This window comes from Rhizophagus irregularis, chromosome 30 (genome assembly GCF_026210795.1).
Source record: "Rhizophagus irregularis chromosome 30, complete sequence".
NCBI classification, from domain to species: Eukaryota; Fungi; Glomeromycota; class Glomeromycetes; order Glomerales; family Glomeraceae; genus Rhizophagus; species Rhizophagus irregularis.
Window position 1 is genome coordinate 2,266,855 of NC_089458.1, and position 16,997 is coordinate 2,283,851.

Genomic DNA, 16,997 nt, shown 5'->3' on the forward strand with positions numbered 1-16,997 from the left:
TTCGAAAAAACAGAATCCATTTGCTCCTAAACTTTCATTTAGACTAGAAGTTGCGGGCACCTCTGAGTCAGGAAAGACAAAGATGGTAGTACATCAGCTCCTAGGAAGTAAATATCCAAAAGTATATCCATGGATGTCTGGTGAAAAACGTGGTCATAAAATACCAAAAGACGGAAGCAAAAATTTTGGTAAAAGATATATTCTGTGTGATGATCTAATTGTTGTTACGCAACACCAAGATGAAGAGCTATGGGAAGTAGTACAATGTTTTTATGAATTTATAGCCATGGATAAGCAAGCTCCATGGTATGAAAATGTGAGATTCAAGCTAATCGCACCTGAAGATCTACCTGATATTTCATCTTTCAAAAGAACTGGCCGATCTACTGTTATAGTCTTTTGATGATCTTGCCGTGAAACCTTTGGCAACTCAGCTAAAAATTGTTCCTTTCTTTAGATCAGGCAGACATGAAGGAATTAGCTCAATTTATATTGCCCAGCATTTCTATGAAATCCATCAAAATATACGCAGAAATTTTAAATATATTTCATTGCATCGTGGATGTGGAACATTAGATAGTATAAAACGAATTCTTAAAGATATGTATGATGATTATGAGCCTCTAGCAAAAAAAGTTTATGAAGTGATAAAAAAATATTTCGTGGTTATTGATATTCGAAGACCATCTGATGACCCCTTATCAATTAGATTTAGATGGGACAAACCTTTAAAGGATTGGCAAAATGATTGATTCGTGCTTTGTGGCCTCATTCATATCCATAAGGTAAAGTTTCATAGGGGGTAGTCCTGTCTTTTGGTTCTTCTGCATATCAGATTGGAAATGCATAACCTTGATTTCTATTTAAGGGTATTTTATAGTTCAGAATATTTTTTTCTTCATTGTAAGATGAATATAGACGAGAGAATACGCACCTTAAGATGTATATGATTAGTAATACTATTATGAAGATGATTGCATGCTGAAAAAATAAGGAATAAGGCAATTCTGAGGTTATTTCGGGGCTAGTGATTTCGTTACCTTTCTCCGGTCCTTTATCACCTCCAATCGCTTCATTTTGCTTAGATTTGCTGGATGTTTTTGAAATATGCTCTAATAAAAGAGAATTAGTTTCTTGAAGAAGGGAATCTTTCTCTATCACTGCCTTTTGTGCTAAAAGTAAATCATCTCTCACCCGCATTAATTCATCCTTTTTTTGGCCAGTGTATCTTCTAACTCCGTATTTGCCAATTCTAAACTAATATTTTCGTCAGATAGTTTTATGTATTCCAGTTCAGATTTACGCTTAAGAAAATCCATCTCTGATAATCTCTTTTGTACCAAAGAAACATCCTTCTCTAATTCCTCTATTCTTAATTGGAGAGCTTGTATCTCTTCTAATTTTGTAGCGATCTCGCTCTTAGTACTTGCAAGAGAAATCTCTTTTTGATTAATCTCATTTTTGAATTCTCTCGCCTCATCTTCAAGCTGGCATACACGCTCTGAAAAACTCTCATTATTTTTTATCAAGAGACTGTTTCTAGTGCCAAGCTGAATACCTAAGCTTAAAGCGATATCTAGATCATGTTTTAAACGTTGGTTCTCAAGCTCAGTTCGGCTAGATGGATAACAATTAAATGGTGAATCTCCAAGTTTATTGCCAGATACCAAGGGTGTCCCATTATTTATTTCATTTAGCGTATATATGTTTGCCATATGAATTTATTTGAAGGCAAAGTTTTTTATGATTTTTTTTTCCTGACGGCCATCAGCGAAATTATCATTCATATGTATATTTTTTCTTCGAATATGGAAAAAAGGAGTTCAGAATCAAACCAATATCAAACTAATAAAAGACTAATAACAAACTAGTTTAAAACAAATATGATATTTGAAGTATATATATCCTAAACCTATTTTTTATTTGAATCATGATTATAGCATGCTACACTGTAAAGAAAGCGAACTACATATATGTAATAAACCAATGCCAGACTAATGCCAGACCAATGTCAGACCAATATCAAATAAATTTTCTACAAGTTTTTTATTAGTATCATACAGATTTATTACTAGCAAACTATGAGCAAAAAACAAACAACCCATACTCGTAAATTTCTTAGATCAGATGCCCGACGCTTGTCATCTGAAGCTATTGAAGAAATTAGAAATGCTCAGAATAATATTCCAGATGCTCGGTGTATTATGTGTAAAAAGCATCGTATAGGATCAACAACATATCAAAAAATAATTGATAATAAGAGGCCTCCCGAACCTACCGGGAATGGCGTAGAATCATAGAATCTGTTAGCATCTCTGACCAGATTTCAGAAAATAATCAGGAATCTTTACATGATACTTCCTCCTCCACTATCATACAAGAAGACGGGATCACTCATACGGAATATCCTATGGATAATGAGAATGATGCAAATTCTAATGGTCTGAATACAGTAACTAATGGGCGAAAAGATAAAGTTAATTGGAAAAAAAAGGCTAGTATAAAGCTAAAAGACGAATCTTCTTCTGCAGATAATAAAGTAGCCAATTCTTTTAAAGATGATACATCTAGACGGGAATTTGATCTTAATAAATTAGTAAATATTACTAGAGAAGCTGTTATGCATCTGATCTATTCTCCATAAGTCGTGAGCATTTTTCTGCAAGAATATTACCTGCATTTAATGCCATGTCAAGCCATCTCTCAGTTTTTATTAGTCGCTCTTCAAGCTCTTCACACTTTTTTTTAAATCCTCCTCACTAGTCGGGTTAGAGGAATCGGTAGATACTTGGTCCTGATCTTCTTTTGGTGGATCTTCAATTTCTGGAGTTTTGCTAAAAGTTGGGATAATGTAAGCTTTCCCATGTAACTTCATTCGGAATTGATTTTTATTTGGATCGAGGACACCTTGAACTTTCCTAATCCATGTCATACCTAAACATAATATTGGTTCGGGTTCTCCATTATCAATACGAGTAAAATTTCCAGTAGCTGTGACAGTTTTACCATTCTTATCCTTTATACTGATTGGTACATCAGTAAACCATCCCAATGAATCGGTAATGTGTTTGGAATTACCTTTTATTGCGAAGTCCGATGGCTTATCAGCTTTCCATCCAAGAGCATTAATTGTTGCATCATTCGCTCCCCCAAACTCACTCGCACTATCTAAAAAAGAATTAGAAATCGTTAAATCATCTATTTTAGCATTCAGATATTGTAATGATGAAAACCACTCATCTGATATTGATTCTTTCTTCTGAACTGTATGAGACTGACACATTTTTCGCATTGCCGGTGAAAGTTTTGGAAATAATTCATCATATGTTTTTGGCTGACTGGACTCTAGAGGTAACTTATCATTTAATGGTAGTTGTTTTTTTTTCAGGTGTATAATACCACGCATTTTCTACTTTATCATAACCATCTTCCTCATTATTTGAATCTGGAGGCGTATATTGGGGCTGTATAGATGGAAATTGAGGATAGTAACATTGAGTAAAATTGGATTTAGCTACAGGATTTAACCTTGGGCAATTGTTTTTCTTATGCCCTTCCTGTCCGCAATTACTGCAATAAAAAGGCTTTCGAGATTGATTATTAAGTGATATCCTACCAAACTTAGATGTCATCTGACCAATTTCATCTATTTTTGATTCTAATCTATCGATTCTAGATGATTGCAACTTTTCTGGCTTTTGCGGTTTAGGAGGTCGGCCCTATGCTTTTCTTTTGACGCACTCTCATTATTTCTTCCCTAGTAAGTGTATTAGGGAAAGGATTAGCGCTTTCATATGTATCAAGAAGCTGTTCCATATTTTTAGGAGGAACTGGTGGAGGTATTTTTTTAGTTTGCCGGACCATTTGTGATTGGAAATCGGCTTTTTGTTTTTCTAATAAAGACTGGTATTCAGTTTTTTGCTGTGCTAGTGCATTCTGAATTGCTTTTTGCATATCTTTGAAAGATATTCCTTGCTGTTGTGAGGCTGAAACAGGTGAAGGTTCATATATTTGCCGAGATGTTTGATTAGATACTAGCGGATCAGATGTTCTATCTCTTTTATGTCTAGCTATTCGGCGTAATTCTATCTCATAAAGCTTTTTAGCTAATTCATCTAATGGCAAATGTTCACCAATATCTTCAGCTTTTTCAAGCCATAAAAGTGGTAAAGCATCTAAGAACTTTCTACGTAATTCTTCAGGTCTATAGTTGGCTCGTCTACCTATTCGTAATATTTTTCTATATAATTCATCTATAGTCATGTCTCCCTTTCTGATTGTTCCATACATCAAATCCCGAAGTTCTTCTTCTACTGTAGGGAAATGAGTTTTTAGCCACCATACAGCTTGACCAAATCAAATACCAGCTATAACTACTGTATTTCCAGCATTAGCATTTGGTGCATTTACAGGATCATTAGTAGGATGGCCACCTGCTATACGCCAGTCTTCATTCCAAGCATCTTCTACAGCTCTTAACTTGACTATTGCATTTCCTGGTTGGCCAATAGCCTCATTTAATGCATTAGCTCCTATCTGTACTGCAGTTCGCCCATTTACTGCAACTAAGTTAGCCTGCCCTGTATTATCGAGTAAATTAGTTAGCTCCCAATTCTGCTTTGTAGTAATCTCATCATCGAACCATTCTAAAGTCCTTCCTCTCATACAGGCTCTTAAATGTCCTATTGCATTATCTCTTCCTGTTGGAGGACCTGCTACATTATCATTTAGATCTATTCCCCGATTCTGCAAGTCTAGTCTAAGTTGTGCAAGAAAGTCTGGGATACTATCATCCCAGTCGAAATATGGATGAGGTATTCCTGCCATATTTACTTGATTAGGTGGATTATTCTGAAGCGCCAAAATTTGTCCCTGTAAATTTAAATTATTCTGGCGCTCTGCTTGGGTCTTATTTTTCTATTTCTCATATCGTTCATAGAGCCTGTCTCGATTAAATTCTAACAGACCTATATCTCTCTACTTCGCTGTAAGTGGTGGGCATTTCGCTGATACAATAATTGTAAGGCAAATTTTTCTTGTACCAGCATACCTATACGAGTTTGCTTTCTTCCTATCATATCTAACATTCTATTAACCTGGTTTCGGCCATTAGTTCGCAACTGTTGAAGGTCACCAACAACCCTATCCATCGCTCCTTCAGCAAGATCTCTTCGCGTAATAGCAAGATCTCGCTCAGCCTCTGCATCATATCGCCTTCTCTGCTTACGGACTAAATCCTGATGCAAGTTATTCTCTTTTCGGCGAATTTGTCTTGTTGCCCTTTTTATTTGATCTATCAGAATATCTCTAGCCGTTGTCCTATTATCCACGTAGCCATCTATAGCATTTGCTAGCTCAGTGATTGTGGCCATATTATCATCGGAATTATACAAGTCTAGAGAATTCCCTCGTTCAGGTAAATTTTTTCGTGATGAGATGCTTCTGATCTGGCATCGCAATTTCTCAACTTGTTCCTCAGATTTTACTAACCGCTCTTCTAAACTAGAAATATATTTTCCTTTATCTCGCACATCTTTCCTAACTTGATATAGCTGATTTTTAAGGCTGGAGACTTCAGATTTCTACTCCACTATCTCTTCTTCTGAAGCATTTTCAAGGCGCTCTATCTCCCTATTGAGATTTTGGATTTCTTGCTCACACCGGGAATAATCTCGCTCCAGTTGATTAATTCGTCTTTCATTCTGGCGATTAATATCCACTTCTGTTTGCAATTCACTACGAAGATGATAGTTCTCCTCTTCCAGCTCAGCTTTATGTTCTTCACATGTTCTTCTCTGTCTTGGATGAGGTCTGTGAAATAACATTCTTTTTTCGTAATTATAAAAGAGAATGGGAGAACCTTTGATTTATATAGATCCTTAAAAAGCGCGTGATCTTGACCAGGAACTCACTTTGCAGAAGTACAAGGAAAAAAAGTATTCTGGCTAATGAATAGAATCTGACTTTATAGATGCCAGCTTTTTTTCCGCCTCCTGTATCTGCATCTTCAGATTCTCAACTTCACATCATAATCTTTTATTTGCAGTAACCCGCTCCCTATATTCCCTTTCTATGTCTTGCATGAATTTCTCAAAAGTTCTTTTATTATAATCAAACAGATGCTGAGATAGCACCTTAAGCTCATTCACTACCCGGCGATTATTCTCTTCCTCATGATCATGGGCTATTTCTTCGGTCTGGACTCCACTATCTACAACATGTATAATCGGTAATGCTGGGGATACATTACATTCTGGCCAGCTTTGAGGACGTAATACTTTTTCCTGAGCCATAGTTTTACGTTTCTTCCTATTTAACGAATTCTCATAAACCTCTAATGTGTGTCTCAAATAAGATTCAATTCATTCAGACTTTCTGAAAATAGATTCTAATGGAACAGGATCTTTAGAATGGTGCAAAAGTTTCTCACACGCTCTCTTTACAAGACTTTCAGGTAGTCTATCAATAATATGTCTATAGTCGGAATGGAACATTTTATTAGATATAGTTTTGCGCAAAAAAAGTTTGCATGCAAAACCCATCTATAGACTATAGTGGTACGCGCCTATATCGCGAGTTGCGTCACATCTGACAGACTAGCAGATCGGCAACTCCATCATGTTATCGGTTTTATCATGTGATACAGACATTAAATTTTTTATTAATTCATTCTGCGTTTGATTATCTTCCAATTTCGCAATTCTGGCCTTAAGCTCAGCATTCCTGGCTTCAATCTCAGCAAACTTCTTTCTAAGTTCGGCATTTTTGACCTCAAGCCTGGCAATGCATATTTTCAATGAATCGGTCTCATCTATTTCAGGTTGCATGCTTGTGTAATGTAGTATTAGTATGTTAATATTCAAAAATAAAAAACAGTTCCCTGAGGAAACGATCAGTCATGTGATTTTGGGCGAACTCAGTTCGCTGAAATTTGCCAAGAAAAAATTTTTATTAATGTTAAGATAAAAATACAAGGTCAGGTATAACCCACAATTTTTTCTATGCTAAAATAACAATACTAAATTACAATTGTAGGATTTGGGATATATAATAAAATACAAGACAAAAAATTCTAGTCATCTCGCTTAGGTGAAGAAACTGTAGAGCTTTTTTCTACATTCCGATTTGATCTTTTTAAAGGTGCATTGTATAGTATACTCATATTAACGATTAGAATATTTCGCAATATCAGTAATGATTCTACGAATTTTTCTACAATTGACGGATCTGAAAGTTGAACCAGGATTTCTGATTCATGGAGACGATAATATCGATGGACCTCGCTCATATCCCTTATAAGGATACTTAAATATAATTTCTTTCCAGCTATCTGTACCCCAATAATCCCAAATTCGTCCTTATCAGGTTTGCAACTTTTACGAGTCCAGTACATGCCATCATTGACCTCGCGCCACAGCTTCACTTGATCATCTCTTTCCTTTTGCGCTGTACATGATAAGCGTGAGCATTCGGTAAATAAAAGTTCGTAATTTTTCCCATTGTGTTTCATTACGATCATAACGTCTGGCCGTCTCCCAGATCGCCCATCGCCTTTCCTATCTGCACTGGCACTACTTTGACGTTCAGAGCTACTAACGAATGTGGATTTTCCTAGAGGAAGATTCTTCAATGTTGCCCGAATCGCTGGTACTATCACATTGGTCACGTAAGTACCTTCATTCAGGGATTCCACAAAATTCGCTCCAAATGCAGGATTATTCCAAGAATCGCTTCTAGTATCAATGGCAAGACATAAGCAGTGAGCAGAGAGTGAAAAATCACAAAATATTATTAAAAAATACTTACAATGTATCCAAAATTCTCTCCGCGATTATTGCAAGCTCGTTTTCTGTTTCTTTCCATGTCCCATCATGTATAAGTTTTCTTGGAAGATCAATTTCACGATTTTCAATGAAAGTAGCAACGAATTCATTACATTTTCTTTTCACTGCGGACGGAAGAGATAAAGGTACCATTTGTCGTACTGGCTTCATAAAAGTATGCTTAAATTGGCCCGGCAACTTCTTTACAATTTCCGACTTGTCAGAAATTACTTGACTGGCTAGAGGGTCCATCCATGATAATTCAGAAATATTCACATTATCTATACCAAAGTATAGATGCTGGTTAATCGGCGTCGTTGTATTTTTCTTGAGTTTGGCCTTCAGCTCATTTATATTTTTTTTAATCTCGTCAGAGTTAAGAGGTCTTTCCTTATTCGTTTTAACCGCTCCTATATCACGCAAACTACAGACTCCTTCAAAAGCTATCTCAAACTAATATAATCAGATGATGCGTTAGTTTCAGCAATATACCAATTTCATCATTAAAAAATGCATGCGCTATCAGTACATATGCAAAGTTATCATCTTAGTGTGGCCATCACGCCGATGAAACCTTGTGTGATACTAAAATAACTACATAATATAAATTAACCATCCCCTCATGCATCGAGAAAAATTCTTGGGGCAGAGCTAATGGAATGATTAAAACATAAGCGATAGTTTAAACGCCCTCCATGCAGTTCAAAGAATAGTTCCTTTTGTTGCAGGCTAATAGGATGAATATACTATTATTTCAGACCTCGTTCCTGCGAGTGGATCACATAATATCGTCATCTAGTGGAAAAGAAATATTAATAAAGCTTTATAACTAACCTGGGGAAGTATTCGGAGAAGTTTTAATTGGCACGAAGGTTCTTCGGTATATAGATTACTAGCAAACCCTATGGCTTGGTCTACAACCCTTCTTAAATCATTTTGCGAAATCCAGGGATCTTCTTCTATTCCCTGATAAATGACCGAGGTGGCTGTAATATGTTCTTGATTAGCGGTTACTAAAAAATTATAAATTTTGGAATATAGTTCGGAAGACATGTTAATGTAGTTAATATTAATAGAGAATAAAAGAAACAAATGCCATAGGTACCTTTTAAATGATTCCATTTGATGTCTCTCTAACTCGCATTCATGTTGGGGGGAAGAGATAGGAGAAATATGCGAGGCACTTTACGCCAAAATTTTGTGTTAGAGAATAAGAGCATGTGGAATGTGCATTGAAGATCTCGACATTTTCAAATGCGTTGGGGATAATGCATATACGAACTTTTTTTTCACCCGACCGCTTAATACTAAGACCCGGCAACATTATATAGATATAACTCCAGTCGAAATCTAGTAGGAATAGGTTGTAGGAATAACCTGTAGCTCTGGAGGAAATAAACTCATAAATAAATGCTATTCAGATAGATAGGAAAAAAATTCGAAATATTTTGGGGATCGATTTCTTATGTGTGAAAATTAATTTGTCGCACAAGCAGTCACACAGAGCTACAGCTGATTTGGGCGGTGTATCACTTATTACATCATATACCCTTTAACGAGGATCGCAAAACGTGCTAATTTATGTCGCACGCCACACTGGCATTTGTCTTATATGATAATAGTTAATAGTAGATAGCAATTCTAACAAAAATCTTCCTGAGAAATCAGGAGTGGGCCCGTATGTTGCCCTATTCAATCGTCGTTCTAACTGATGTTTCTTAGCTTCTATCCATCTACTAGAAGAACAATAAACATACTCCTCATATGGTGGGGTTAATTTGATTGGATTAATTATTCCAATGTATTTTGAGTAATATTTTCTAAAATAAGCATAAAACTCTTCGCAAGCTATAACATATTCTTCTTGCGTCTCAGGATTTTTTACCTTCTGATAATACCCAAGTATACCTAAGAATTTCTTTCTATCAGGAGTACCATCATTCCTCACCGCCTCCCAAACTTGTTTTGCCAAAGATTCGGGTCTCTTCTTGTAATTCCTATAAGCTCGTTGGATAACTGTTGCATAGAAATTTTTAAAGCCATAATTATAGTATTTAGGAATCAAGAATTCCCAAGATCGCTTCATTAATCTTCCTGAAATACTTCACTAAAAATAGTTATATATTAGAGGATCTAACCCAGAATAGGCAGATCATGCATAGCGATTTTCTCCATATATATGAAGCATTCCACAATTTCACTAGGTGATCACCCATGCAGATTACATACTGAATTCTAGTTATACATTTTATTGGATAGCACAAAAAATAAATTAATTCATTATATTGTATTATTTCGCAAAGCGCCTTACAAATAAAGTACCTGGCTAAATAATTATACATGAATATGAAATATACTATACTATTTTAGTAAAGAATTTAAGACTTGGAAAACTCATTGCACATACTCACAATTATTGTTAAAATCTGAGAAATCTATTATACTAGACTTTCCCTCGATAATAGTAGAATATTCAGATTTGAAATAGTCGATTTCTAGCGAATCACATAGATATTGTTTGCCTGCTTTTTTACACATATATCGTGCATATTCTGAACTTTTAACAAAGTTTACAACAATATTATTATTTACTTTACTAATACGGTGATATTCAGGATTTGCTAGACATTTTAACATAAGGGACCAATCTCCATAAGTAACGATTCTATAGCCTTGCTGATGCAATTTTATAAAAGTAACTATATATGCTACAGTATTTAGGCGATTATATAACTGGAATTTCTTCATTTCTGCCCAATAACTAGGATGATAATAATCATATTCCTTGTACCCTGTGGCCCGTTCGGCTAGATATTTTTTAATATATTTTTGAGCAATATTTTCGTTAAATGCTTTTTTAAGGCCATTGACATATTCATCGGTATGCAAATCATATTCTTCTTGAGTCTGGGGGTTTATTCTCCTTTCAACTAGTGAAAATATACCTAAATATTTCTTCCTATCGGGAGTACCATCATTCCTCACGATATTCCAAACTTGTTTCGCCCATGTTTCAGGTCTCAACTTGAAAGTTCTTCAAGCCCGCTGGATAGCTTTTGTACTGTTAATTAATCGATATACAGTACTTTTCCTAATTTCTTTTGAAGCACGAGAGCAATAACATTCAGAGCTTTTTCTGTATCTAAAATAAATACTATCATAAATTTCATTAATTTCATCATCACTTAATTCTGATACTATTTTTTTCACATTTTTCTGTACAGGTTTAGAATATGTAATAAGCCTTTTAGCAGTTTTAGTAATACATTTATTCAGGTGATCATTAGCACATTCGATGGTATTTTCACGAATAATTACTAAGGAGTCGCATACAGTGCAATAAATATGAAATGAGCGTCTTCCAGCTTTAAATTCCCCATCTATATATGATCTTTCAATCATCTGGATAAACCCATTCTTCGAGAAGTATTTTGGGTTATATTCGAGAAATTTCTTGAATGGATAACGAACACGAGAATACCACATTTCTGGTGTTTCACCACTATACCTATATTGCAGATTGTTCAACGCCTGCACTACTATAGGATTTAAACCAGAATAGTAATTAGTTTTATCCATTTTTATGGTTTATAACTGATCTTAGTGATTTATACGTTTTAACGAATTATAGCAATTTCAGTGTGTTATATCGATTCTTTATCAACCTATACTAAATAATATCATAATTCAAATTTATAGCGATTTTATTGATTTGTAGCCGATTTAGTGAGACTACATACTGTTAAACCCAAATTCATTTTTATTGTTAGTAAAGCTAACGGATTTATATAGGGTCATATGCTAATTTTATACATGCGGTTTGTGGATCTCAGGAAAGAACACCTTTTTGAACATGAGAGATCTGCTGTGTAGATTGTGATCCGAGATCATCCTCCAGGAGGTTTCCAGAACATTCTCAATTCTGTGTACACATTTATATTTTACATGTATATTGTCGAATACATCACATATAAAGTTAAAAAGGTCAAACCGATGTTGGCGAACAAATACTTTTATTATTCAATTTATGTAAAGTTTAAGAATCACAAATCATGATACAAAAATAAATTATAAATACATATTGCAGTTACATAATAATAATGTTTTCTAAAAATAAAGTTTACAACGTTAATTACTGCCTTTGTTTGAGAAATTCTGGATAAGACCACATACCTAATCTTCAGCTATGACGGGAGCTTGTAGAAGAACTTGTAGGATTAGGATTAGGTAGAGTTTGTAGGATTAACAGGAATCACTCTGGTACTATTCAAGATTTCAAGGGTATCAAGTGGGATACTGCTGTTGCCCACATTGGAAGCACCTGATTGACCAGCTTCTTGTTGATTTGCTGAATTAGCATTTCCACGAGTATTTAAATGATCATGAAGTACCCCAGCTCCATATCCCAAACCGGCTCCTGCAACAGCGCCAGCAAAACCACCTACAATTTCGAGTACCGGTCCACCCGCCCTTCCTACAGTCGCTCCCAAAGTAATACCACCAGTGAAACCAGTGCCTGCTCTGACAAGTCGTGCGGTAGGTGGTCCTGGAAAAAAATGATGAAAATTTTAGAAAATAAAGAAAAAACCAACCCAGTTATGAATTAGACTAACCAGACATTCTTTTAGTTTTGAAGTAAAAAATTTAAAAAAAGTAATGTACTTATTTACAGTATTGGGAAGAAACTGCAAATAATGAACAGAAAATTTAAAGTATATATATATGAATACAATGACTAATTGAAATGAGTGCTCGAATTAGGACTTTCATTTCAAAATTGGGCATTTTTTTCGTAGATAAGATAAAAGAAAATGACATCCTGCATTAGGACTTTCATTTCAAAATTGGGCGTTTTTTTCGTAGATAAGATAAAAGAAAATGACATCCTGCGTTAGGACTTTCATTTCAAAATTGGGCGTTTTTTTCGTAGATAAGAGAAAGAGAAATGACATCCTGTGTTAGGCGTTTTCTAAGAAAATGATAGCTCAAATTAGAACTTTCATTCAAACTTGGGCTATCTATTACTCGGATCTTCGGAAAATTCATTCCGCGTTTACTGCAATTGGTAACACAATCGATTCTATTACTTTTTGCCAATTTACATATTCCAACGCATATACTGTACATACATACAATTCATAAACTGAATAAAAAATTGTTAGTATTACATTTTCTCATATATCATAGGCACAGTAGATTACATTATATTTATTATATACGCATAAAACATGCACACATTTTTAAAAAATTCAAAGTGAAATCTTTATTATATTTTTTTTCATTTTTTCGTAAAGCAATGAGAAAGGACCGGCCGGCTAAGTAAAAAATGAAACTAATAGAAAATATTGGAGTAGATCTCGTTTAAAGGGAGGAATTACGCTGGCCCCTAAACCAATAATATGGCAGTTCCTTCTCACTACTCCGCATTATTATTATTAAAACTATTTACCCATGCGTTTATCTGATTAACAGTAGGAACTGTACTGCGACCAACACCACCATAAAAATTTTTCACTGTTGAGATTTTAATATTCCCTCCAAGACTACGAATATCAACTACTACCGAGAAACACATCTCATCAACAGTATAATTCCTCGCCTTCATAAGTCGATCAAAGTGTTGTTTAAAGCGAATTTTAATGTCTCCAGTAATATCAAAAATTCCAGATAAATTGGAACCTTCAGATGAAGAGCTTGAACTAGTTGAAGCTGAGGCAGAGTCTAGCGAACTTCCCAGTCCAGATCCATTAGTTTCAGATTCATTGGACACGCTTTGTTGATCAAAATCGGCTCTTCGGACAACCGCATAACGTTGGGCCAAATCATTTTGAAGAATTTCAATAGAAGCTTTGATTGATGTAAATTCAGACGAAATGTTTCCAAAATCATTATGGCAGGCTTCTTCGATCCTATCAAGCCTTTTGGTAACAGTACTGATCATTGAAAAGATTTTTTGCGTCTCCTTAGTGAAGTCATCATCACGTGCCTTGTTTTTTTCGGCTTCCACAGTAAGTTTACTATTAAGTTCAGTATTAATCTTGCTGAACCTGGCATTAACTTCTTCGTTAAGTTTATTATTAAGTTCATTATTGATTCTGTCAAGCTTCGCAGTGAAAGTAGAATTAATATCGGAAATACATGTGTCAAATTTATCGTTAAGTTCAGTAAAGATCTGGTCATGAAGTGACCTTTTTGGTATATTATTTAGTATACCAAGATCGATGAGAATTTTGATGACATGTGCGAAAAGTTCATCGGAAATTTTTTGTTTGAGATTTGACCACACGGTAGCGATCCCTATGATTAACACTGGACCAATGAACAAAAAAACAGCGGTTAAGGTCAAAAAAGGCATGACTCCAAAGAGTTGAGCAATGACAAACTGGACATGATTAGGTAAATTGATGCGTAGTAATTTTATTGAGATTTTATTGGTGGATCAAGTTTTTTTAGATATTAACGCTTGATTTTTTTATAGCAATAGTTATCTTGCGTAAATGCGCTGGGAAAAAGGTTTATTTTATACTGTATGCCTACTACGCGCAAAAAGAGAATTTAACCTGATTTAAATAGATCAAATAAAAAATTACGTTGCTTCATTATGTGTACTTGTCATTATTACATTTTTTCATAATTATATTTTTTCCACCTAAAGCAATAAAATGACGGCCTGGATCCCGTCTAATAATAACAAATGTCTCTCCCTGAATTTAACAATACGGCTTAAAATTAAATCCGACGAATTACGGTTTTATGACAACTTAATATTAATACTAATAGAGCAATGCCATGTCTCAAAATTTTCCATTTATTTCTAAGATCTCTTGCGAAATAGAAGATCGCATGTGGTGCATGTAGGCGCATCTTTGTTTGAGTTCACAACCCCTATTTCAATTGTAATCACAAAAAAGGAATATAAAATGAATGGATCGAGGTCTGTAAATGACGAATCGCACATGTACAACTAATTCCTATTCAAAAAACGGATTAATATGTGATTAACCTGTATATATAATTTGAATGCGCTAACAAAACTAGGATAATAAAAATATACTGTTTAAATCTGTAAATCATCGCTCTATTTCCATTTTGATTGTCTTTTTAATGATGCCCTGTCTTATGATCCGCAAAATGTAAATCAGGGATGCGGTTTTTTTATTAGTAATTCAGAACTGCGTAATAAGCGATATAGAACATACCAGAACTTTGGGGAAAGTTCATCATAGCAACAAAAATATTGGTTTATTAATAGATTTTCTGTCTTAGCGCCTTCAGCAAAAATGACGATTGCGGATGTCGGTGACGTATTACTGCGCCTAGCATATTCTGCGGATTCACATGAGCCAGTGACGTAATTATTGCGGATGACGTTTTACTATGCATCATATCTAAGCCACCCACATGATTCGAAAAAAAAAGAAATATACGAATTCGCATAATTCAGTCAATGCGAGTAATTGATTCGCCCAATAATTCTTCTAGGCGGTTACCGGAGAGATAATAGGATTCATCATTGGTGAGCTTTTTCTTTCGTATCTTCCGTCATGATAATAATAACCTCTATCACATTCACCATATTCATTATATCCACCGTAACCATTATATCCATCATCATCCGGCATCTCTTCTTCAGAATCGCTAGAATTGGAGTCATCATCGTCTGAAGTGGTGATGTTCACTTTAGTGGGATTCGCCTCATTGAAAAACATATTTTCATCAAACCACGAACCCTCCTCTTCCTTGGAATTATCAGAAGAATTAGAGGGATGGGCTAATGGAATAAGTGCAGTTGATTCCTTTGGAGACAAGACCTCCAATACATTATTCTGATCGGGAGTATTTTCAGGCAAATTTTTTCTGGGACATAATGTCTCAGAAATTTCAGTCACATGATCCGTTACCAGAGGTAATTTTTCCGAAGATATTCCATAATCTATAATATCTTGAATTTGCTCATTAGTAAGCTCTGAAATAGAAGTTGCACTATAAGATTTGATATACTTGATTTTATCTAGGTCCACTTGTTCGATAAATTTATAGACTTTCTCAGCTCTCTGGGTTTTCTTGCGTAAACTATCTCGTGATACATCTCGAAGCTGTAACCCCATTTCTTGGGATCTCTGTTTACGAAGCAAATTAAGCTGTTTTGTAATGGAATCATACAGTAAGCCTCTTGCCTTCTTTTCACCGAATTTACCTCCACTACTTTCTATGATTCCATTGAGCTGAATTATGAAATCTTTCGCATAGAGGTACCAGCATAAAATTTCTTCCTGATTAGCTCGATTTGCTTTATCTTCAGCATCAAAAGCTTTATCGCATAACTGAGCTAGATGTTGTGAGGCCTCATCAATGCTAGATTTATCAGAGGTAACTTTTTCGGGACATAATGCCTCGGAAATTTCGGTCACATGATTTTGTTCTATTGATGGCTCTTGTGAAGACAACTCCGAAGCAAATAATTCTTGCTTAAGCTTGTCCACACTCTTCCCCTTCTTACACTTTGAATCCAGTTCGCTACATATCTTTTCTTCCGATGACGTGCTATTGCATGGCTGAGTGACCGAGTTGAGATCTTGAGACATTTTCTCTTCAGGATGTGTTGGAAGGGACTCTTGGGTTTGGCCGGAGGTGCTAAAGCAAAGTTTCTTTTCTCGATTTCTCTGCCTAATCTCATTACTAACCTTTTTCTTATACTCCTCATCCAAGAAAGCATCCGTTTCCTTGTCTTTAGGTAATGAAGTATCCACCAATGGTTTCTCGTGATGCGTTACCGTTGGCACCTGATCTGCAACTGAATTGAAGCTAGGTAAACTGTTGTTAGAAGAATTATCATTTAGCGACTGGTTTTGTTCCACTTTCGTGATTCTATCTCTAAGCTCAGCGCTCTCTTTAGTATTATTTTTCCTCAACTCCTCGATTGTGGCCCTGAGTTTGACATTTTCAGCATCACGCCTCGTTCTCTCTTTTTCAGTCATTCTTAGAGTCTCGGCAATCTTGCGTTTAAGTTCAGCTCTCTCAGCCTCAAAGTTAGCGAACTTCATTCTAAAATCAGTATTCTCCTTTCTAAGCTCTGCATTCTCCTTCCTGAGCTCTGTAATCTCAACATTCTCAGCCTCAAGTTCAGTGATACGCTGTTTCAATAATTCAAGCTCGGATGACATTTGCCAAGAA

The 16,997-nt window shown here is 35.3% G+C and overlaps 11 protein-coding genes across 11 annotated transcripts; 2 read left to right on the top strand and 9 right to left on the bottom strand.

Annotated features, from left to right (window-relative positions):
* Nucleotides 1-1,199: 1,199 nt before the first annotated feature.
* Nucleotides 1,200-1,715, bottom strand: OCT59_021892 (uncharacterized protein; the record flags this gene model as incomplete). The annotated part of the gene is made up of 1 exon (XM_025311207.2): nucleotides 1,200-1,715. One exon carries the CDS (start codon nucleotides 1,713-1,715, stop codon nucleotides 1,200-1,202), a length of 516 nt encoding a protein of 171 aa, XP_025173911.2.
* A 366-nt stretch (nucleotides 1,716-2,081) lies between these two features.
* Nucleotides 2,082-2,300, top strand: OCT59_021893 (uncharacterized protein; the record flags this gene model as incomplete). Its single annotated transcript, XM_066146818.1, has 1 exon — nucleotides 2,082-2,300. One exon carries the CDS (start codon nucleotides 2,082-2,084, stop codon nucleotides 2,298-2,300), a length of 219 nt encoding a protein of 72 aa, XP_066005921.1.
* A 110-nt stretch (nucleotides 2,301-2,410) lies between these two features.
* OCT59_021894 (uncharacterized protein) lies at nucleotides 2,411-2,644 on the top strand (the record flags this gene model as incomplete). The annotated part of the gene is made up of 1 exon (XM_066146819.1): nucleotides 2,411-2,644. The coding sequence occupies one exon, from the start codon at nucleotides 2,411-2,413 to the stop codon at nucleotides 2,642-2,644; it is 234 nt and encodes a 77-aa protein (XP_066005922.1).
* Nucleotides 2,645-2,713: 69 nt separating this feature from the next.
* Nucleotides 2,714-3,292, bottom strand: OCT59_021895 (uncharacterized protein; the record flags this gene model as incomplete). Its single annotated transcript, XM_025311206.2, has 1 exon — nucleotides 2,714-3,292. One exon carries the CDS (start codon nucleotides 3,290-3,292, stop codon nucleotides 2,714-2,716), a length of 579 nt encoding a protein of 192 aa, XP_025173909.2.
* A 67-nt stretch (nucleotides 3,293-3,359) lies between these two features.
* Nucleotides 3,360-3,632, bottom strand: OCT59_021896 (uncharacterized protein; the record flags this gene model as incomplete). Its single annotated transcript, XM_066146820.1, has 1 exon — nucleotides 3,360-3,632. One exon carries the CDS (start codon nucleotides 3,630-3,632, stop codon nucleotides 3,360-3,362), a length of 273 nt encoding a protein of 90 aa, XP_066005923.1.
* A 73-nt stretch (nucleotides 3,633-3,705) lies between these two features.
* OCT59_021897 (uncharacterized protein) lies at nucleotides 3,706-4,827 on the bottom strand (the record flags this gene model as incomplete). The annotated part of the gene is made up of 2 exons (XM_066146823.1): nucleotides 3,706-4,313; nucleotides 4,365-4,827. 2 exons carry the CDS (start codon nucleotides 4,825-4,827, stop codon nucleotides 3,706-3,708), a joined length of 1,071 nt encoding a protein of 356 aa, XP_066005924.1.
* Nucleotides 4,828-7,072: 2,245 nt separating this feature from the next.
* On the bottom strand, nucleotides 7,073-8,876 carry OCT59_021898 (uncharacterized protein; the record flags this gene model as incomplete). The annotated part of the gene is made up of 3 exons (XM_025326902.1): nucleotides 7,073-7,733; nucleotides 7,807-8,276; nucleotides 8,658-8,876. The coding sequence occupies 3 exons, from the start codon at nucleotides 8,874-8,876 to the stop codon at nucleotides 7,073-7,075; spliced, it is 1,350 nt and encodes a 449-aa protein (XP_025173907.1).
* A 1,341-nt stretch (nucleotides 8,877-10,217) lies between these two features.
* Nucleotides 10,218-11,402, bottom strand: OCT59_021899 (uncharacterized protein; the record flags this gene model as incomplete). The annotated part of the gene is made up of 2 exons (XM_066146824.1): nucleotides 10,218-10,847; nucleotides 10,905-11,402. 2 exons carry the CDS (start codon nucleotides 11,400-11,402, stop codon nucleotides 10,218-10,220), a joined length of 1,128 nt encoding a protein of 375 aa, XP_066005925.1.
* Nucleotides 11,403-12,046: 644 nt separating this feature from the next.
* Nucleotides 12,047-12,443, bottom strand: OCT59_021900 (uncharacterized protein; the record flags this gene model as incomplete). Its single annotated transcript, XM_025326900.1, has 2 exons — nucleotides 12,047-12,369; nucleotides 12,437-12,443. The coding sequence occupies 2 exons, from the start codon at nucleotides 12,441-12,443 to the stop codon at nucleotides 12,047-12,049; spliced, it is 330 nt and encodes a 109-aa protein (XP_025173905.1).
* Nucleotides 12,444-13,239: 796 nt separating this feature from the next.
* OCT59_021901 (uncharacterized protein) lies at nucleotides 13,240-14,178 on the bottom strand (the record flags this gene model as incomplete). Its single annotated transcript, XM_066146825.1, has 1 exon — nucleotides 13,240-14,178. One exon carries the CDS (start codon nucleotides 14,176-14,178, stop codon nucleotides 13,240-13,242), a length of 939 nt encoding a protein of 312 aa, XP_066005926.1.
* A 1,123-nt stretch (nucleotides 14,179-15,301) lies between these two features.
* On the bottom strand, nucleotides 15,302-16,408 carry OCT59_021902 (uncharacterized protein; the record flags this gene model as incomplete). Its single annotated transcript, XM_066146826.1, has 1 exon — nucleotides 15,302-16,408. One exon carries the CDS (start codon nucleotides 16,406-16,408, stop codon nucleotides 15,302-15,304), a length of 1,107 nt encoding a protein of 368 aa, XP_066005927.1.
* Between the last annotated feature and the right edge of the window lie 589 nt (nucleotides 16,409-16,997).